Below are 23,633 nucleotides of genomic sequence, written 5' to 3' on the forward strand. Positions count from 1 at the left end.
CACGGGCTTTTTCTGCACCTCCTTTACGCTTTTTCGACCCTTTCTCCATCTCGCACTCATTCATAGTTTTTTTGTACTGGTGGTTGTGATTACGGTTTATCCTGGGGGAGGGACATTTCTGTGATTGGCCAATGGACATACAGTGAGGATACTGTGGTGGGCCAATGCACACTTCAGGATTATTATTCAGGAATATTTAAAACAGAATGTATTTTTCACTCTCTCAGCGGCCCACATACAGAGCGGCCCACCGGGAAAACTCCCGACCCTCCCGATGGCCAGTCCATCCCTGCCTGTGGGTATAAAATTACTGACTGTAGCCAACCTGTTTCTCTGTGCACTTTGTCATTACTCTGTGCCCCATTTATTAGTCAAACGAGACCCCCATCCGACCCTCACAGACCAGGTGATGTTTGGGTGGTGCACAATTCTCAGCATTGCAATGACACTAACATTATATTGATGTTAACATTCGATGCAGTGTTGCTGGAATTATTAAAGAGTGTTTAAACTTACTGGCCTCTTTATTAGGAACACAAACCCTGTTAGCACTCATTGTAGTTGTACAGTGAGATGAGACCTATTTTCTTCATTGTGCACAATGTGTGCGAGTCTTTTACCAGTGGCCGCTTTCCGACCACATGATGCTGTTGGCTAATTTTTTTGGTTGGCGCACTTCTCCTTCCAGCATTGACACATACGAGTTTAAAAACATCCCAACAACTCAGCTGAACATGATACACTCATAACAGTACAACACACAATTATGTAATTTCCACTTTAGCATCACTTTTTGATTAATGAATTGGCTACAGAGAGATGATGAATTGTACAGAGATGTGTTACAGTCTGTAATTGTATACCTTACAACAGCGGTGTAACTAACGGGGGGCAAGTGCACTGGGGCCTATGGCTGGGGGGGCTCCACGACATGAACTCAACCCCCCACCGCACTGCCTCCCTATTGGCTGCATTCGCCAGGTCATTCGTAATTATTATATTACAGTATTGTAGCGGCAATATGTGAGTGACATTCAGCTCAGCCAATCAGAATGCAGCACCCGGTTTATACATGTGCATTCGGACGTCCTGCAGTTAGTTAGTTTTGTATATGAGACTCGCCGTATGGCCCCAGCATTGAAGTACGGGTGCTGGAGCTAGGCAGTCTAAAGTGTTGTAACGCTCATTGAAGTCCTGACCAAACAGTTAAGGTGAACTCTAGCACTCACAGCGGCTAGGTGAGCCGACCCTTTACAGTAGCAAGTGGCTAATGCTAGCGTTAAAGTGCAGCAATAACGAAAGTAAAAACACGACAATATTTTCGTTAAGTAAAATATTAAAATAACTAAAAGACAATATCAGAATACATGTAATTATATATACACAGTGAGTGCACAGCAAGGGATTTTAGTTACGCCACTGCCTTACAAGCACATCTGTGTGGTAGATTGTAACTTACACAATAAACAATGAATGTATGCACCAGATTGCTGTAGCTAATAAAGTGACTGATAAGTGTACATGTTGAGGTTAAAAATGATAGAGACAGGGGAAATCGGGCAGGAGTGTTGAGAAGATAATGGCGATGCATCCCCTGCTATTCAGCTTAATTATGTCAAAATCACTTTAAGTATTCGACTGCAGTCAAGCTATGTGCACTTATTGGCACTTGACGTGCAGGTTCTAATTTTAGGGGTATTATGTTCATGCATGCATACAGACCTGAGCCTATGTTTATTAAAGCTGATCATACCTCACCGATTCCACCTAAATTCTTTACTAGTATGCAGAATGTATACAACATAAATGGCATATATAAAACTGGTCCCAGTCTACTGATTAAACTGACTGATTAGTAGTTGTACCACAGTTTTTATGGTGAACGTGATACGCTTACTAGTCGCTTTTTTATAAACATGTTAAAATTGGGTTACCCCCATTGTTGCTTTTTGATATGCTAAAAGTCTGCACAGTGGTACAGCGGGTAGTGCTGTTGCCTCACAGCAAGAAGGGCCTGTGATCGATTTCCTAGCCGGGTGGCCAGGTTCCTTTCTGTGTGGAGTTTGTGTGTTCTCCCTGTATCCGTGTGGGTTTCCTCTAGGTGTTCTTGTTTTCTCACTCAAGTCCAAAGACATGCAGTCAGGCTAATTAAAGCTACAAAACTACTCATACACTGTGTGTATGAGTGTGTGTGTCTGCCCTGAGATGAACTGGCGACTTTTTTGGGGTGTGAATAAGAGCCACTGTGACCCTGATCAGGATTAAGCGATGGTAAAACAGACAACAAATGAATAAAATCATTTTACTTTTACTCTAAATGGTCTAAGAGGTCCTGCTTAATAAGTACAGTGGTACCTTGAAACTCAACGTCCCCTAAACTCATAATCTTTAAAACTCGACGCCCTTTGTCCAGAAGTTTGTACCCTTAAACTCGACGTGTTTAGTTTAAAAAATTTTTTTTATTTATTTAATTTTAAATTAACAATGAACAGCCGCTTTGTTCAGGTAAGACGTCATCAAAGTGTGAATATGACACGAATCTGCATTTGTGTGGAATAACCGTCAGATTCACTCCAAAAGCTCTTCATGTATCTGTGTTTAGCCGGATTTTCCTCACTGTTTTCCTTTTAAACTTGTGTTACAGCTCGGGGTTCTGAGAAATTTTAAGAATCAGCTTTTTTCAAGCGTTTTAAAAGCTTTTCGTTAAAAAAAAAAAGCTTAATCTGACTTAACGTATTAAAAGAATCACATAGAAACACTAAACCTCTTTTATTTATTACTGCTCCCTTTAACGCGTCCAGTTGCCCAATTGCATCATGCTTCCTTTCCACTAATGCAGATCCCTGCTCTGTTTGAGGAGAACGAAGCTAACCCACGACTCCTCCAACACGTGGGCAGCAGCCGTATGAATTTGTAACCTGAACTAGGCGAGTCCTAATGCGGATCAGCCCTGTGTACGGAGAGACACACACTGATCAACGCCCCTTCCCCGCCCATGTTCATGCGCCATCAACAAGGCAGCAGAGGTCGTAGTTGTATCAGTTACAAGGAGACCCTATCCGGCTTACTACTATCCCACCCCTATATGAACAACAGGCCAATCGTTGTTCATGTGGCTGCTCAGCCCAGCTGGCAGGCAGAGTTGAGACTTAATATGATGTATTCGAGATCCCAGCTAGCGCATGTTTTACTGCTGCACCACCTGAACAGCCAGTGTTTTTATATTAGATGTGTTATTTTTAGTGTACAAGTATTAAAAACAACCCTATTATTTTACATTAGCCTAAAATATATGCAGTTCAACGTGACCATGGAACGCATGAACAGGTTTCTTTTAAACTCAATGCCTTTAAAACTCAACGCCACTCTTAGAACCAAGTAAACGTTGAGATTCAAGGTCCCACTGTATTTCTGTTATTGTTTTCCATGCAGTAGAAATAATGCGAGCCACTCAAAGAAAGTCTAAAGATTCACAATATTTAATGATTCAAGTAAAATCCAAGACAAGAAAAATTATCACAACAAATGTATTTGAATGTCTTTTTTTTCTTAGATTTCAAAGGGCTTATATTACAGGGGCATGACAATACACAGTTTATTTTTATTGTTCGATAGTGTACTGCTGGCACATACGCTTCAAAGCTGTCATCTTCCAAAGGAACTGTGAAATACAACAAATGATTCAATTACAAGCAGGTATAGTATAGCAACAATTTCGTATTGTAGTGTTTTTTTCTCTCAATCTATACAAGATGCATGGTGTGTACATTATACTGACCATCTGTGTGCCAGTCTACATACATGCACACACACACAAATACACACGCTTAGTCATAAGCTGTTATATGCATTATGGGCTCTTTACACTTCAGATTGTCCTTTCTAAATGTCATATATTTATATAAACCTTTTTTTTTTTTTTTACACATCATTACACATCAACCACACTTGCTTTTGCCAACCTTTCAAATAGTGCCACCGGGAGTTACTGCTATAGGCATATATGTACATTTTTTTCTTTTTTTTGTTACTATTTTTCTTGTTTTTTAACATTATAAACTTGTAATGCTTGTGAAAGTTGTAATGATAATAAAAGGTGATGGGCACATGTCTACACAAAGCACCTAACCACCATAAGACATGGGCTGACTGGCATTACCTGCTATCATTTACCTGCGGTCATATACTGTCCATGCAAAACACTAAAAAATAAATAAAAATGCTGGATCGCTATTTAAAAGCTAAACAAATATACTGGAAATACAGTATATCCCCATGTCAAATCATAATGTAATTAAAATGCTGTTTCATTTAAAAAATGTCATGATTAAAAGCTTCGTTTGCTTAATGTTGCTGATGTTGCTTACACAATGCGTTGGGCAGCAGAATATAAAAGTAGAAAAATTGCTTTCATAGAGGATGGACATGCACATTATATACATTTCCCCTCCCAGGTATGGATATTTACCGCATCATTTTTGTTGCATTTACCTTAAGAGACCTTTGGCACCAAATATAGCTTTAATAATTTGTGACTTTAAAGTAAATTAGCAAAATAAATGTAATAATCATGTTTGAGCCATTTTAATTAAAAAAACCTTTTGGATACATGAACATTATGTGGACAAAAGTATTGGGACACCACTTCTATTTTGTCCATGTGCTTCAGCCACTACAATTACTAACAGGTGCAATAAATCAATTAAGAGGGTTCTTCAAAAAGTTTCGGCACTTTTTAAACTCTATTATTTATTTACCTTCCGATGCATTTTTCCAGCGTCGTACCAACTTGTTAATACCATCAGTAAATAATGTTTTTGGTTGAGCGTGTAGCCACTGATGCACCTCTGCTTTCACATCATCATCACATGAAAATCTTCTTCCCCTTAAAGCTTCTTTGAGCGTCCAAAAAGGTGGAAATCAGATGGCCCTAATCCGGACTATAAGCTCTCTCTCAGTCTCTCAGACACGACCAATTACTACTCCTCCCACCCTCACCGTTTCCAATGAAAACATAAAAGTGCGGAAACTTTTTGAAGATCCCTCTTATATTCTTTTTACTCTGCAGCAACAGTTTAGGGAAGGCCTTTCCTGTTCCAGCAAGGTCTATAAAGAGTGAAATGAAGAAAATCTCAATTTTCCAGAAAATCTCCAGTGGCCTGCACAGATCTCTAATCTTAGCCCCAGCTTTGGAATGAACTGGAACATCAATTGAGGTTTGCTTGACTAACATCAGTGCACAGTTATACCAGTGCTCTTTTGACTGAATGGGCACAAATACCACCAGACATACCTCAAAGTCTTGTAAGAAGCTTTCTTAAAAGAGTGGCTTTTGTAATAGCTAAAAAGATCACTTTAAGGTCACTCTATCTTTAATAGCATTTGATGCTTATGGTAAGGTGTCCAAATACATCTGGCCATATAATGTATATATAAAATAATGTCCTGGTTATTTGAATGTACAGTACGTTTGCAATATTTATGCTATAATATAATATTCAACTGCTTTTTTTTATCTGCCAACAAGGTTTGTGTACACCACTTGTAATTATTGGACCAAGATAACAGAGTTATAATTAGTGCATAAAATTAAGCAGTATGCTATAGTGTCTATAAAAAATGGCAATATGAGCAAGTGACTTTCTAATGCAGCAGTGCTATAGTCACTGCTAGAGCTCTCAGTGTTAAATACAATCACCTAGGAGCCACGACTGCTAAATTGTAGGCCACACGATATCACATAGCATCTTTTCTCCATTGTTCACTTACTACGTATAGTGGTTTAAGCTGCCACACACATAACTAAGTTCACCATGCACAATGACAATCAACAGGTAAAGCTGTGTAAATCACATTGCAATCAGACTTTAAAGCAGGGAAAATTTGATGTTTTAGTCTGGGTTTGGCAAATGCCAGGAGAGCTCTATTTATCAAAATGCACAGTTTGTAGAAATGCCAGGTGTGGTGGAGAATGATTATTCGACTGCTTTATATTGTTACAGAATTACACTGCTGTCGTACACAAAGCATGTTTTATAGAAAAACACCATTGTTGACAGAGCGCAGACCTTTACTCAACAATTTAAAGAACGTAATGATTTATAGTAAATTTACATGTAATGGAAAGCCTTTGCAGAATAAAAATGATGTCCATAATTTGGGTGTGCACATATTTTTAAGCTGTGCACTATACACCGATTAGGTATAACATTATGACCACCTTCCTAATATTGTGTTGGTCCCCCTTTTGCTGCCAAAACAGCGCTGACCCGTCGAGGCATGGACTCCACTATACCCCTAAAGGTGTGCAGTGGTATCTGGCACCAGGATGTTAGCAGCAGATCCTTTATCTCCTGTACGTTGTGAGGTGGGGCCTCCATTGATTGGATTGAGATCTAGGGAATTTGGAGGCCAAGTCAACACCTGAAACTCGTTGTTGTGCTCCTCAAACCATTCCTGATCCATTTTTGCTTTGTGGCAGGGAGCATTATCCTGTTGAAAGAGGCCACAGCCATCAGGGAATACCGTTTCCATAAAAAGGTTTACATGTCAAAGTAACATCCACGTGGATGGCAGGACCCAAGGTTTCCCAGCAGAACATTGCCCAAAGCATCACACTGCCTCTGCCGGCTTGCCTTCCTCCCATAGTGTATCCTGGTGCCATGTGTTCCCCAGGTAAGCGACGCACACGCAAACTGTGATGCACTGTGTATTCTGACACCTTTCTATCAGAACCAGCATTAACTTCTTTAGCAATTTGAGCTACAGTAGCTCGTCTGTTGGATCCCTTCGCTCCCCACGTGCATCAATGAGCCTTGGCTGCCCATGACCCTGTCGCCGGTTTACCACTGTTCCTTCCTTGGACCACTTTTGATAGATACTGACCACTGCAGACCGGGAACACCACACAAGAGCTACAGTTTTGGAGATGCTCTGACCCAGTCGTCTAGCCATCACAATTTGGCCCTTGGCAAACTTGCTCAAATCCTTACGCTTGGCCATTTTTCGTGATTCTAACACATCAACTTTGAGGATTAAATGTTCACTTGCTGCCTAATATATCCCACCCACTAACAGGTGCCATGATGAAGAGATAATCAGTGTTATTCACTTCACCTGTCAGTGGTTATAATGTTATGCCTAGTCGATGTATAAAGCAGTGTAAGCATTAATAAATTAATGTCAGCTTTAGCTTTTTGGATTTTCCGATCTTTGACGAGCTAGTGTTTATTCAGGACATTTGCGTCTTAAAAAATGATCTCAGTAAGTAGAAAACAACATTTGTTACTGCCGGTCCATGACAGCGTCTCCTAATGCAGTACCACCCTAACAGCATTAAAGGATTTTTTTTGCCGTAGTCCAAAAACTCACTGCCAATGAAACAGTGCATTCTCTCAGATCAATGAGCAATAGCCCAGATCTGGCCTCATCATAACACTCTCCTGGCATACATCCTTCCACTGCTATTTCACCTCATTTATAACAAAGTAATTTTTTGGATCACTAACTCAAGTGCTTAGGTTTCATCAGTAGGTATTAAGCAGGATTGCTGAATTAAAAGGGAATATAGTAGGCTTGATAGAACTGGATGAAAAATGTAATTTTGGGGGGAATTGGTCTATTTCAGATGTATATGAAAAATAACCAATTGAAGATCCTAATTATCCACATTGTGATGAGTGTAAGAAGCAGGTTAGTCCTTGTAATAAATAGTTTGGCGTTTTCTATGCAAGTAGAACATTGACTTGAAACCCATTATGACCCCACAGTTTCATCTTAACAATCATAGAACATAGCCAGGTATGAAATGTTACAATGTTACAATGAACTAAAAAGAAAATATATTATATTATATACATGTGTTTGTTGTTTAACGTACATCCAGTGCTTCTACCGACTTGACTTTGTACAGTGGACCCTTGAGTTACGTACCGTTTACCATACAAACATTTTGGGTTACAAGTGATCTTTTTCAACTGAAAGTACGAATAAATGTCGAATTACGAACCGAAATTCGCGAAATACGTGAAATATGTGACGTCACGAACAAGTTGACTCCGACCGGCTCTCTCTCTGTATATATACAGTGAGCAAACATTCGAACGGTGTTTTTTTTTTAGTGTTTTCTTTATATTTTGTAAAATTCTATATTACAGTAGCCCCAAAGAAGGTGCAGAGAAAGCGTAGTGGTGAGAAGATAAAAAAATCTATTACTATTTGTTGTTGTATAATTATTCCGCCAGTAGCTGTCACTGTGTATCAGACAGAGGGGACAGTGAGTGAGAGAGAAGAAGGAAATCGGCTGAGTAAAGTATTCTTTCTTACGTGCAATTACACCTACATAATACAACACTATTAAAATAAAGAAGGAAATAACAGAAATATGAGAGTTGTTGTTTCTGGTAGATGCAATATATTATGGTGTATGGTACAGCACACGTACTGTACTGAAGTGTGGTGTGTTTTTATGTACAGTACAGTACTACTGTGTATTATTGTTTATTACAGTAATGTCTATTCTATAATTTAAGATTTAAGGGAAAATATACTTGTATTTATAACAAAAACGACCATTTAAGACATTAGAAAGGTTAGGTAAGAGAGTGGTTTGGGAGGTCTGGCACGGATTAATTCTATTTACATGATGTCTTAAGGGAAAAATAGGTTTAACATACAAACAAATTCGTAAGTCAAGGGTCTACTGTACTTATAAATATGAAGCGAGCATAAATAAAGGTCTCTTTGAATATCATAATCTTGGGCGAAAAGTATTATGACATCACAAATAAGTAATTTGTTGTAAAATAAGGCAGTTGAAGCCTAGTGGTTCTGGACTAGTAATCAGAAAGTTGCGGGTTCAGACCCCACCACTGCCAGGTTGCTGCTGTTGGGCCCTTGAGCAAGGCCCTTAACCCTCAAAAGCTTAGACAGTATACTGTCACAGTACTGTAAGTCGCTTTGAATAAAAGTGTCTGTTAAATGCTGAAAATGTAAATGTAAAGCCATTATGGACAGTGACAGCTTTTGAATATCTAGGGTAAGAATCATCATGTTGTCTTACTTGCTACCCCCCTACATAAATCCATTTTTGTTGTCTCTTATCCATCATGAAGTCATTAACGTTGTGCTTAGCCAAGGCTAGAGATGTTTGTAGTTCTTTACATGTATCTCTAAAAATGTCTGTTACATCTTGGATTGGTTATCAGTTAAATATATGGTGATATTATTTATTATTATTATTTACACTTTCAAGTTTCTTTTGTTTGAAGTCAATGGCTCTTACTGTGCTTTGGTGGAATTTTAGCAGCTTACTAATGGTTTTACAATTCCTTCCAGGCTGATATATTTCATTTATTTTTTCTTAGCTCTTCTGATGCCTGCTCAAAGATGATTATTTTTTTTACTACAACACTGGCTGTGTTTAATTAGCTAAATTCACTAACTGATTAACGTTGATTGACTGAGTAATTAACCAGGGAGTAAATTACATTCTTACAAGGATAATACAGGTGTTGAATATTTTTGTTCCTTAAATCAATGTTAAAAGGGTTAGGACTGAAGCTCTCATTGTGTAAGATCATGTTTTATTTAATGATCTGAATTATCTTAGTGTGTTTTATGCCTAGTTCACACTACACGATTTTCACCCTGATTTTCGCTCGCCGACTGGTCGCCGCTAGATGTGCCGACTCGGAATCGAATCAAAACTCGGCTCTCGATCGCTGTGTGTGAACTGTTTAACAGCTCGATCCGAACGAGCGCTCGCAGACTGAAGTAAAATATCTAGCATGTTTAATATCTGAATCAGTCGGCCGACTGGCAGCGAGTGTGGTGTCGCACTACAGCCAATGAGTTTTGGAAACCCGGGGGAGGAGTTTAAAAACGTATGACAGGGGCATAATATAGTTTCTATCAGAATACATCGACGTACACTCAAGTTTTACTGTATCTGTAACCTTATCGTCCACGTCAAACCATAATACCAACGCTGCATTGCAACTCACTACAGAACAGACAATCCCTGCTGGTCGTGTTGCCAAATCCACTCTGATTAATTTTTTTTTTTTTGCTTTTACGATACACATCAGCGCACAAACAACTTTGATCAGTCGCTTATTGTTGATGTGCAATTTTGGACGAGGTATCATTAAACCCTTCGTCACTTCTCGAGTGTGTTTTCCTGAACAGACCGACTCATCCTGGTGATAGATGGTGTAGTGTGTGACCCCCTATCGTTGATCAGTCATGTAGTGTGAAAACCACAACGACTTAAAAGACTCCCGAGTGCTAGAGATCCAGTCGTGTAATGTGAACTGTACAGTGAACTGGCAACTCCGAAAGTTGTGTAGTGTGAACTTGGCATAATATGCCAAACAAACCTTTCTGTGCAGTGTTTGCATGTTCTCCCCGTGTCTGCGTGAGTTTCCTCCCACAGTCAAAAAACATTCAGTCAATTGGAGACACTGAATTTCCCTATAGGTTAATGTGTGTGTGTGTGTGTGTGTGTGTGTGTGTATGTCTGCCCTGCAATGGACTGGCGCCCCATCCAGGGTGTTGCTGTGTGCCTTGCGCCCATTGAAAAGCCCCCCGCAACCCTGGTGGGATAAGCGGTTAAGAAAGTGAGTGAGTGAATGAGTAAAGTGTACTTTATAACAGCACTGTACATAAAGTTTTGGCTCCGTTAATAAAATTTGGGAAGAATTTGAGAAGAATTCCAGGATGATTGAAAACTAAATTCCCTAATTAATGTAGATAATAGGAAATCTTACGTTTTAGCAGTTTGAACCAGCATACAGTTAATTAAGGAATTAAGGATTCTGATAGTTTAACACAGTTAAAAATAGTCAAATACAAGGACAATGTCAATGAAGAGACCTGGAATTATGTGTTACAAGTTAAAAACAATGGTGCATATAAAATGTAACACACCCACCACCAAACAGAAAAAGTAAGCCAATTATACCATTACAGAGCAGTCTTCCACAGCTATGGCTGCTCTGGTGATTACAGATCAAAGTAATTGCACTATCAGGAGATTCTCATAATTAGTTCCATAGCACTTGTTATGGTGCATAAATTGTATATTTCAAGAGCGAAACTTGATGTAGAAAAAGAAAGAAAACAAAGGATGGCTCTTTAGTGCATCTGTCTGTGCCTTCCCAGGCTTGGTTAATGAGAAAATGAGCAGGTTCCTAATAATAGGAAAGACAGAATGGTAGACACACTGCACATCAGAGGAAAATCCCACTTTTCAGTCCATAAGAAAGAAAGAAAGTTCAAAACAAACAGCTTTAAGAAACTTTTTACAATGTTAACACAGAGCCAGAGCCATTTTTTGCAGTAAAGGCCTACAGTAATAGACTCTTGTCTCAGTAAAGTCTATGCAGCACACTCGGATGGGGATAAGTGTCATCTGAATGGAACTGCTCGGAAAAACTCGGCGAGAAATCACGTATTACCATTTCACTGAAGCTAAGATATCGCAATCACCCACACAAGTAACAACTCACTAATTTCATTCAACAGCATATATGTGTTTAGTGATTACATCATATTTAAAAAGCTCCAAAAACACTGACATCATCATCGAAGCTCGATTCATTAGCCACTACCTAGCAGAGACACAGCTATTTTAAACTTTTTTAAATTCATTTTTGATTTTCAGTGCTACTTTGGTTCAGATCTACTGTATATCTAGTTTGTACAGTGTGCATTGGACTATTTTGACTTTCAGTTCACTTACAAATACAAAATTTCCTTATAAGCACTTCCACTACAGATGTGTTGATTATGAACGTCTTTAAGGTTTCCTTTTCTTTTCTTTTTTTTTAATGATCAAATGCCGCCCCCAACACCATTCTTGCTGAAAATGGCTGGGACTAGCTTTAGTACCACGCACTTCTATTACAGCTGATGCTCATGTAAGAAAGCGGAGGAAATGCCAGTGTTCTGCGGGCTGGACGTGGCTGAGAAGCTGGCTAGAGGGATGACCTTTACGGCGTCATCTTTCTTGCTACAGTGTCTGTCCAGCGTGTTGTAGAATTGAGGACGATTGCTCCCTTTGTCCACATCATCTCTGGGCACCGACCTGCCAAGGGTGTGACGGCCATCTGGCATCGCGCCTCCACGCGCCCAGCTCTGCTGAAGGCTAAATGAAGGAAGCGTGGCAGTGCCGGACGTCTGGAACTGGGTCACCGCTGGGGGCATCCAGCAGCTGTCAGAGTGGCCGAGGATCAGGCATTCCTGGGTGCAGGTCTCGGAGGCCTCGGCCAGTGCTTTCTGCAGGTTCACTTCAATAGCTGAAAAAGAAAATGAACATATATGAGCATCACTTATGCTGTGTTATGTTTTCTACCTCCAAATGTCTCAAAAAGTAACAACTGATGACCTTATGTAGATGTCATGTACTCATAGGCCTACATGACACCTGCATAAGCATAGCAAGTCAAATTTGTCAAACATTAACATTCCACTGTGCCACACATGTATGTCATGGCAGTCTTGGAATTTAAATGAATTTCACAACAGTTCTATTATTGTTAATAATTAAAACACTGTGTGTGTGTGTGTGTGTGTGCAGCAACCTGAATTATTAATTTGGTGATGTAGTTCTACCTTATGTAAGCAAACAAAGGTGGACACCTCTTCTAATTATGTAGTTCAGGTGTTTTAGCAATACCTGTTAATAACAAGTATACAAAGTCAATTGTATAGCATTGATTTGGGAAAGCCCCTTCCTGTTCTAGCATTTTTATTCCCTTTTTGGCACAAACTGAGATCTATTAGGACCTGAGTTGATGAGTTTAATGTGGGGGACATACCAACGATCCCATGCCTATTAAAGACGTCTGTGATAAAGCCTTGGCCAGCATTGATACCTGGCCTGACAAATGCTATTTTTACTTATAGCTTATAGACAAATGCTTATAGACACACTTCAAAATCATGTGGATATTGTAGCTATTTCAGAATACCAAAGACTATAACTGGATGTCTTAGAAAGTCAAATAAGTGCAAATTTGGCCAAATAGTCAATAGAAAATGGACAATCTCAAGCCTGCCATAAACTATATGTCTGTAATTGTATTTAACCCTAGGTAGGAGTGTCTAATAGAGTGGACAGTGAGTGGACACGGTATTTAAAAACTCCAGCAGCGCTGCTGTGTCTGATCCAATCACACCAGCACAACACACACTAACAAACCACCTCCATGTCAGTGTCACTGCAGTGCTCAGAATCATCCACCACCTAAATAATACCTACGCTGTGGTGGGCCTGTGGGGGTCCTGACCAATGAAGAACAGGGTGAAAGAAGCTAAAAAAGTATGTAGAGAAACAGATGGACTACAGTCAGTAATTGTAGAACTAGAAAGTGCTCCTATGTGGTAAGTGGAGCTGATAAAATGGACTGAGTGTAAAAACAAGAAGGTGGTTTTAATGGCTGATAAGTGTATAAACTTTACATCTAAATGTACTCAGTGTTAATTACAGTGAATGGCTTATTGGAATCAGTCCTAATAAATATAGATGTATAGGTGTCATGAGGCACTTACAGATGTCAGTAAAGTGTTATTTAGATGGATTGTAAAATGATAAAAACGTGATATGGAGAATACTTAGTAAAAAAATGTTTCATGATGTTAAAATCTTATCATCCAGCCTTAAGTTGTAGCTTAATGAACGCCAGTAGTTATAAATATGTCTTTAATTTCATAATGAACAAAACACCATTAATACTTTTAATTTACAAATTATTCCCATGGCTGCTGGTGTTAACCTGTTATATGCAGCAAATTCCCTGTAGCCTAATTAAGAAAGCTTTAAAAATATAGTCTTGTTTTGTGCCCTAGACTGGCTTTGCCTTAAATTATTAATGAAGAGAGTTATTAAGTCATTGTTTGTTAGAGCACCCGTCAATGTGGTTCATCTTTTATCCTCAGATATTAGATGAATATAAATAAATAACCACATCAAACCTGAAGCACTGGAACGGACCCTGAGCTTGACTCTTTCTAATTGTTAACATATTTGAAGTTTGAATCATAATGAACACTGCAATCAGGTACGATATTTCAGAGAACTGAAAGCTTTAGAAGTGCACCTTATTAAGCCCTGCTCTGACATAACACGTATAGTACAGAGGAAAATTCCTCCGCAATAAAGCCTGTCAGCTCAGAAAATTGGAATGTAAAACAGTATTTTCAGAGCAGAACCTGTGGACTTACGCTCCTGTAAGAAAATACAAGCATTATTATTTCTGTTGGTTTAAAGCTGTCATGTAGAAATAATTCATCCTATTTGCATGAGTAGGAAAGCTATCAATAATTGAAAAGGACGGGGTCTGTTGTTCCTCCTCCTCCGGTATTCTGCATGCTCTAGTGATTTTTATTTGCCAAGCAAAAGATTTAATCATGTTCGCTACTATGGGGGGAAGAGCAAAAATGACATCATGATATTGTAAATCCATGAGCATTCAGGTTTATTGTCACTCACAATAATCATCATGTTATCAAGACAAACGGCTTCTTTTCTTGACGGCTGAACTGAGCTGCGTTTTGAATGAACAGTTAAAATGTTGGGTTCTGGCAACCTGGATTTGATCTTTGCCTCTGGTCATTGTCTGTGAGGGGTTTTGGATGCTGTGTGCTAGGGTTTTTAACTATTTTTTCAGTAATCTCTTCAGCCTGGTCAGGGTCATGATGGGACCAGTACTAGCCAGAAACTCAGGGTGCAAGGCAGGATTAAACTGTGGAAATAATTTTCATGTTGGGTCCTGGCAACCTGGTTTTGATCTTTGCCTCTGGTCTTTGTCTGTGAGGGGTTTTGGATGCTTTCCTGTGTACGTGTTGGTTTGTCTTTGGGTACTAGGGTTTTTTAAACATTTTTAGTAGTCTCTTTAGCCTGGTCAGGGTCATGATGGGACCAGTTCTTCCCAGAAACTCAGGGTGCAAGGCAGGAATAAACTATGGAAACTGTGGAATATCCAACATTACCATCCTTTCTGGTTACCGGGTTTGTACCTGTATGCACTATTAGTACCAAAAATAACAAAAACCAAAATGTTACTCCCCCCCGTACAGTAACAAAAGATTTTGGGTACATTATCCACCACTAGGCTGATCCAGTGTTCCAATTTATTCTAATTTCTTTTAAATGTAATTACCCCCCCCCCCCCCCCTTCCATCCCCCTCAACAAATACACACACACAAACACTTACTCACCTTCTTCTCACAAACATTTACACAATTAATCTTAAATCACACACATCACGCCCACTAACCATAAGTGCAATCTTTCACAAATTAGACTTTTTTTTTTTGCATTTTAGTAAATCAGGGACAAACAATAAGAGTGTGTGTGAGAGAGAGAGTGAGTATGTGTGTGAGAGAGAGAGAGAGAGAGAGAGAGAGAGGAGAAGACAACATGCGGCTGGATCCCTCTGGTCCTGCACTGTTCCAGTGCGCCTCAGAGAATCAGTGCATAAATCAGCCAAGCGGTAAATGTGTCACCTTTCAGAGGGTCACTAACTTCATTAAGGAAAAAATGATGCCGCTCACTCACTCTCTGTGTAAGCGGAATAAGTCAGGGCCGGCACGCCTGTACAGCCTCGCTGTAAATCACCTCCAAGCTGCTTTAGAAATTAAAGGTGTCTTTTCCAAGCCATTGTTCTTCTCAGGAGCAAACACAATAGACACGTTCTATTCTACATTCACGCCACAATAGACACATTCGTCCATGCTTGCACACATGCACACAGACACAAACTCATTCACTCACTCACTCATTTACACACTCACTCACTCACAAAGACAGCAATGATCAGGGTTGAGCAGAGCATTCTGAAACAGTATTGACGTCTTAATATTAAACATATCGTTTTAAATATATTTATTTTGATATTTATTTATTATTATTATTTCTGTAACTGTATTTGTATGTGGCAGCACGGTGGCTCGGTGGGTAGTCACCTCACAACAAGAAGGTCCAGGGTTCGATTTCCAGGTGTAGTGATCTGGGTTCTTTCTGTGTGGAGTTTGCATGTTCTCCTCGTGTACACGTCCAAAGACATGCAGTCAGGCTAATTGGAGATACTATGTTGCCCTAGTGTGTGTGTGTGTTTGCCTGTGATGGACTGGCGACCTGTCCTTTCTGTGTGGAGTTTGCATGTTCTCCCCATGCCCATGTGGGTTTCCTCCCACCGTCCAAAGACATGCAGTCAGGCTAATAGGAGATACTAAGTTACCCTAGTGTGTGTGTATTTGTGTTTGCCTGTGATGGACTGGCGACCAGTCCTTTCTGTGTGGAGTTTGCATGTTCTCCCCATGCCCATGTGGGTTTCCTCCCACCGTCCAAAGACATGCAATCAGGTTAACTGGAGATACAGGATTGCCCTAGTTGTGTGTCTATGCGTGTGTGTGTGTGTGTTTGCCCTGTGATGGACTGGCAAGCTGTCCTGGATGTTTTCTACCCTTCGTGGAGTAAATTGCACCCACCGTGACCCTGACCAGAATAAAGCGGTGGTAAAACAGACAGGGAAAGAATGAATTAATGAATGTATTTACATGCTAACAGCCTCATTTTGCATTTACTCACTGTCAGACTTTAGCATGTTCTCCTCCAGTACACATGGATTTAAATTGCTTCGTGTGTGTGTGTGCGTGTGTGTGTGCGTCGTTTCCGCAACCCTGATCTTAATGACTACAGAAATGAGAGGGGAATGTGGAGTTCCCCTATGATTAATTAATAGTATAAACAAATGGTATCAGGGCGACACCAGGGCACAACAACATGGCTCCTAAGGACCTGGGTTACATATTTTGCATGTTTTCCCGCAAGTCTTCATGGGTTCCCATCAGGTAATCCCAATCCTTCCCTACCTCTTAAAATATTCACAATGTGGATTGGCTGCTCAGTGTTTTGACCCTGTGTGAGTGAGTAAATGTGTGATTGTTTGTGCCCTGCAATGGACCCCTGTCCTGGGTAGATTCCAGCAGACCTACCGGCACCGTGAGTAGGAGAGAAAATGCCACGTTGGACTGAATACAAATTATATTTTACTTTTGTACTCGAACACATTCAGAATACTTAAACCTGGGATCCGAACGGCACAAAGTCGACAAGCTCGTGTAACTATATAATCCATGAAAGCTGGATTTTAGTGCCCCAGTGCTTCCCACAGAGGCGTAGCGCCAAGCTGTCATGGGTGCTGTGTCAACAGCCAAAAGTACTTTTTTTGCATGTAATATTTTACATTAAAAAAGCTCTGAATACATCGTCTGTATCCGTTTCTTCTCCACCGGGACTGGGTTTGCTTGACTGACGGGAGTAACAGCACTGAATGCTTTCGTCAGCTGCAGGCGAGCACCCCACTCTGATACAGTTAAGTGTCTTTTGTATTCAGAGGGAATTGCAGGTCTCCTGTCGAGCTTCTTTTTAGGAAAATAAAGGATTATACTGTGCACATGTACAGTCCATCCCCATACATTTCAATGTATTCCCCAAACACCTCATACACTCATATTTTGTGTGATTTCTTTCCCCTTGGAGAGGCGAAGACCTCCTGCTGGTCTGAAAACTGAATGTTATGTACCATACATATCATCTATAGTGCAGTCAGATTTTCAGCTCCTTTACTACATTGTGTGATTGCTGTCTTGCAGCTTGCATTTTACAAAATGACCAATTGCTGCTGATTGAAGCTTTGACCCGTTTTAAGCTGTAATTACAGCGGTACAAATACTCGCAGGTTTTATCTCTTTTTCTTTCGAAACATTCCTTAGTCGGATGTAAAAAGATTGTTTTTGGAAAAGATTTAATTTGATTTTACATTAAAAAGGTATAAAGGTACACAACCTTTAGTCAATAATGTTTTAGGTTCCTAATATATATATATATATATATATATATATACTGTATATATATATATATATATATATATATATATATATATATATACTGTATATATATATATATATCAGTGGCGATTTCTCTAAGACTGCAAGGGAAGCTCAGCTTCCCCTAAAATGTCAAAAATTAAATGGTCAAATATTTACAGTTGTGTTAACATTTCATTGACTACAAATGCGTTAGAACACGTTCATCTCGAAGACGAGTTCGTTCAGAATCAGCTACTTATCATAAATCGACTGACTCGATTTTGTTAACTTCTCATACTTTCCCGTACTTTCCCGTACCGTCAATGCATTTGCCCGTAGAAGCTGAGCGTCTCTTCACTTCCATGGGACTGCATGGAAAGGTTTTTTTCCATTGGATAAATGCCACGATTTTGTCCCGCCCCCGGACGCTGAGCGTCTCTGGGGGTGAATGGAGCTGTGGGCGGGTCTGGACGTGGAGCTTCTGCAAGATGATTGGAGGATCAGTCGAAAGGCTGAATCCCGTTTTGATTGACAGCTATTTTGAGATCTACACCTTCACTTAATCACTGGGAGCTTCAGTCCCATCGCGGATTTTGCGAGTGAAGTCGAAAGACAAACTGCAACCCATTTCTTCGATAGGATCACAGGCCATTTTCTTGAAAAGGAACGGAGGGCAGAATTTATGTATAAATAAACTGACAAATTTTATGACGTAAGCCGACAATGAGCTTCCCCTCTTTGAAAGACCAGCAGCCGCCACTGATATATATATATATATATATACAGTGTATCACAAAAGTGAGTACACCCCTCACATTTCTGCAAATATTTCATTATATCTTTTCATGAGACAACACTATAGACATGAAACTTGGATATAACTTAGAGTAGTCAGTGTACAGCTTGTATAGCAGTGTAGATTTACTGTCTTCTGAAAATAACTCAACACACAGCCATTAATGTCTAAATAGCTGGCAACATAAGTGAGTACACCCCACAGTGAACATGTCCAAATTGTGCCCAAATATGTCGTTGTCCCTCCCTGGTGTCATGTGTCAAGGTCCCAGGTGTAAATGGGGAGCAGGGCTGTTAAATTTGGTGTTTTGGGTACAATTCTCTCATACTGGCCACTGGATATTCAACATGGCACCTCATGGCAAAGAACTCTCTGAGGATGTGAGAAATAGAATTGTTGCTCTCCACAAAGATGGCCTGGGCTATAAGAAGATTGCTAACACCCTGAAACTGAGCTACAGCATGGTGGCCAAGGTCATACAGCGGTTTTCCAGGACAGGTTCCACTCGGAACAGACTTCACCAGGGTCGACCAAAGAAGTTGAGTCCACGTGTTCGGCGTCATATCCAGAGGTTGGCTTTAAAAAATAGACACATGAGTGCTGCCAGCATTGCTGCAGAGGTTGAAGACGTGGGAGGTCAGCCTGTCAGTGCTCAGACCATACGCCGCACACTGCATCAACTCGGTCTGCATGGTCGTCATCCCAGAAGGAAGCTGACGCACAAGAAAGCCTGCAAACAGTTTGCTGAAGACAAGCAGTCCAAGAACATGGATTACTGGAATGCCCTGTGGTCTGACGAGACCAAGATAAACTTGTTTGGCTTAGATGGTGTCCAGCATGTGTGGCGGCGCCCTGGTGAGAAGTACCAAGACAACTGTATCTTGCCTACCGTCAAGCATTGTGGTGGTAGCATCATGGTCTTGGGCTGCATGAGTGTTGTCGGCACTGGGGAGCTGCGGTTCATTGAGGGAAACATGAATTCCAACATGTACTGTGACATTCTGAAACAGAGCATGATCCCCTCCCTTCGAAAACTGGGCCTCATGGCAGTTTTCCAACAGGATAACGACCCCAAACACAACCTCCAAGATGACAACTGCCTTGCTGAGGAAGCTGAAGGTAAAGGTGATGGACTAAACCCAATTGAGCACCTGTGGCACATCCTCAAGTGGAACGTGGAGGAGTTCAAGGTGTCTAACATCCACCAGCTCCGTGATGTCATCATGGAGGAGTGGAAGAGGATTCCAGTAGCAACCTGTGCAGCTCTGGTGAATTCCATGCCCAGGAGGGTTAAGCCAGTGCTGGATAATAATGGTGGTCACACAAAATATTGACATTTTGGGCACAATTTGGACATGTTCACTGTGGGGTGTACTCACTTATGTTGCCAGACATTTAGACATTAATGGCTGTGTGTTGAGTTATTTTCAGAAGACAGTAAATCTACACTGTTATACAAGTTGTACACTGACTACTCTAACTTATATCCAAGTTTCATGTCTATAGTGTTGTCCCATGAAAAGATATAATGAAATATTTGCAGAAATGTGAGGGGTGTACTCACTTTTGTGATACACTGTATATATATATATATATACTGTATATATATGAGGTTACTGAAGTTTTACACCTAACTCAGTAAACCATATGTATTTATCAACCATGCTCCAGGGTTTGTCATGAACATAACACAAACTATATATATATATATATCAGTGGCGGCTGCTGGTCTTTCAAAGAGGGGAAGCTCATTGTCGGCTTACGTCATAAAATTTGTCAATTTATTTACACATAAATTCTGCCCTCCGTTCCTTTTCAAGAAAATGGCCTGTGATCCTATCGTACCAAGTAGGCGTCTTTTCCAGGGACTTGACCAGTGTCCTCTCAATGGACAGCAAATAGCTGTCACTCAAAACGGGATTCAGCCTTTCGACTGTCATTTCGACAGTCCCATTGAAGTGAAGAGACAGCTTCTACGGGCAAAAAGTTAACAAAATCGAGTCAGTCGATTTGTGATAAGTAGCTGATTCTGAACAAACTTGTCTCTGTACATATTTGACCATTTAATTTTTGACATTTTAGGGGAAGCTGAGCTTCCCTTGCAGTCTTAGAAAAATCGCCACTGATATATATACACATATACACCAATCAGCCATAACATTAAAACCACCTCCTTGTTTGTACACACACTCCACTTACCATATAGAAGCTCAATGGTCAGGACCCCACAGGGCCCCCACAGAGCCATTTCTGCCTTGCATTCAATGGTGGCAGTGGAGAAAAAAAAGAAAGAATAAAATGTTCCTTTAAGGCCAAGTTTTAGTAGATCAAAACATCCTTTTGGATTTTCTAAAAGACACGCTCCATAGAATCTGTTACTAAGTAAGCTTGGACATTTTCTTCATGTTTTTTACTCATGCGAGTGCTTAGTAATTCAGAGCTTAAGTTCTTTAATCAGATATCAGCACTTATCCAGTATTAAAGCTGGCAGTTCATTAAACTCTGCGGTAGACAAGTGGAGAAAAATGAAGATGCTTACCATCTTAAAGAAACAAGAGTAAATATGTTATCTGCCGGCAAGGCTGAACGTGAGGGAGGAATACGCGGTGTTAAGCACATGACAGGCAGGCCTAAGTTAGAGCATAAACACAGATGACATGCAGCAACAGGGCTACTCAGGAAGGAGGCACGACCTGAAGGGAATTACATGAAGGATAGATGAGGGATGATTAGTCATCTCATTATGGTAGCATGTGCATAGCCATTACTACCAATTAGAGAGCTAATTGCATCAATATAGAACATTATTTTCCCCTTTCAAAACAGCATCTGACGGGACAGAAAGCTGCTGCACCATTAGGAGAGCTATACTGCTCTAAATCAAGGTGTAATGAAGTAAACATGATGCTGCATGACTGATTTTATTAGGCTACGGTAACAGGAAAGGATAACAAGCATTTGACTTTTGCCATATTTATACATATATATATGAAATTGGAAGTTTTAAACTCACCTTATTATGGTGAAGTGTAATCCATCCATCCATCCAACAAATCGATCCATCTATATAAACCATCCAACCATCCATCTATCTATCCATCTAATCCATCAAAACCATCCATCCATCTATATAATCCATCCATCCATCCAATCCAATCCATCTACCTATCTAATCCATCCATTCATCTATCTAATACATTCATCCATCTATTTAATCCATCCATCCATCTATCTATTTAATCCATCCCATCCATTCATCTATCTAATCCATCCATCTATCTATCTAATCCATCCATCCATCCATCCAATCCATCCATCCATCCATCCATCTATCCATCTATCTAATCCATCCATCTATCTAGTCCATCCATCCATCTATCTAATCTATCCATCCATCTATCTAATCCATCTAATCCATCCATCTATTTATCTAATCTATCCATCCATCTATCTAATCCATCTAATCCATCCATCTATTTATCTAATCTATCCATCCATCTATCTAATCCATCCATCTATCTACTCCATCCATCTAATGGATATGAATCACACTGGACTTGGACACTATTGGCTGTAAGCAGTTAAATGCAAATGTGTCTAGCTTTGGCTCATGGCTATTGCACTTCTAAAAATCCACAGTTTCTGTGTTATTCACTGTTTTTGTCAGGGCTAGCTTGAGCTAAAGGTGTTGACTGTGCTGACCTTCTTGCTGTTGCTTCCTATTCTGACTAAAAAAGTAATTTAGATCTTGACTCCTCTCCTCTTATTGCTACACCGGTGTCAGAAGTGGGATCATAAAAAAGAAGGATTAAGGGTGGTTAAGCAAGGTGGATGAGCTGGAGCCCACCTCAAGGGCATGCTTTTCTCAATTTGGTTGCAGGGGCAGAAATTTTGATTCATGGCTGGTCTGTAAGCTGTATAAGTGGTTACACATTTACAAGAACAGCGCCACCCTTCTTCTTAAACCCTTAAAGCGATGATCTTGTGGAGCAGTTCAACTAGACACTAACCACACAGCTGCCGCTGTTGGTGGACCAGCGTTAGTAAGATTGAGACAAACATCTCTCCGTGCTGCTCTTTGTATGTCGCACCATCATTTAAGGCAGGCTGGCCCCTGACTGCTTTGATGTTGAGATGTGAGCTGCAAGCCCTGTTAGACCTAATCTATGGCTGACCTCCTTGTGTGGTCAGAGAATATAGATTCTTTGACTACAAAAAGTTATTTAAAGACAGACAGCTATATATGCTTTAAAAATGTATTTCAGGAATGGCAGAGAAAGTTTTATAACTCAAATTTTAAATGCAACACACATTATTGTGTTCTTATATCCAGCATGCATATATGAATAATTTTTACTCCTATTTTATATGTATTTTACTCTTTTAAAGAAATCCATTCAAACCTGATAGGTGTAATTTTATAAGGGAGGACACATGAAGACAATTTAAACATCAGTCAGCCAAAAAGTACTGTAGAGCGATATTACAACACCTAACAATAATAACTAATGCATTTTTATTTTGTTTAATGTATGGGTGGTTCAGTGGGTAGTCGCCTTACTGCAAGAAGGTCATGGGTTTGATCCCCAGGTGGGGCGGTCCAGGTACTTTCTGTATGGAGTTTGCATGTTCTCCATGTGTCTGTGTGGGTTTCCTTCCACAGTCCAAAGACATGCAAGTGAAGTGAATTGGAGATACAAAATTGTCCATGACTGTGTTTGACATTTGTAAATCAATTATATGATTAGATGTTTTTTTTGTTAGTAACCCGTCAGCACAGGCAGTATTAGACTAGCACATGCATATAAGCTGTAGAATGTTGTACTTAATGTACAGTAATTGCATAAATCCAATAAAATACTGCACATGTGCAATGGAAAACAGACATTTAGGAAAAGTGACATATAATAATATAGCCTACACACAACTACAAGGGGTCTTCAAAAAGACTTTTATATC

At 40.0% G+C, this 23,633-nt stretch overlaps 1 protein-coding gene across 7 annotated transcripts in view; it reads right to left on the minus strand.

Moving 5' to 3' along the window:
* The window catches only part of pcdh11 (protocadherin 11), a 718,842-nt gene that overhangs the window by 316,139 nt on the left and 379,070 nt on the right, over positions 1-23,633 (minus strand). For 2 of the 7 annotated variants that reach the window (XM_063000627.1, XM_063000628.1), the window contains one exon: positions 11,251-12,299. The exons of 1 other annotated variant lie outside the window; for it this stretch is intronic. In XM_063000627.1, coding sequence (XP_062856697.1) covers positions 11,905-12,299 — 395 coding nt within the window. In that variant the 3' untranslated portion in view covers positions 11,251-11,904. Of the gene's footprint in view, positions 1-3,463; positions 3,662-11,250; positions 12,300-23,633 lie in introns of those variants that run through there. 4 more of the 7 variants (XM_063000629.1, XR_010013507.1, XM_063000630.1 and 1 more) reach the window with 4 other exon arrangements.

Source organism: Trichomycterus rosablanca, chromosome 8 (assembly GCF_030014385.1).
Source record: "Trichomycterus rosablanca isolate fTriRos1 chromosome 8, fTriRos1.hap1, whole genome shotgun sequence".
Classification (NCBI taxonomy): Eukaryota; Metazoa; Chordata; class Actinopteri; order Siluriformes; family Trichomycteridae; genus Trichomycterus; species Trichomycterus rosablanca.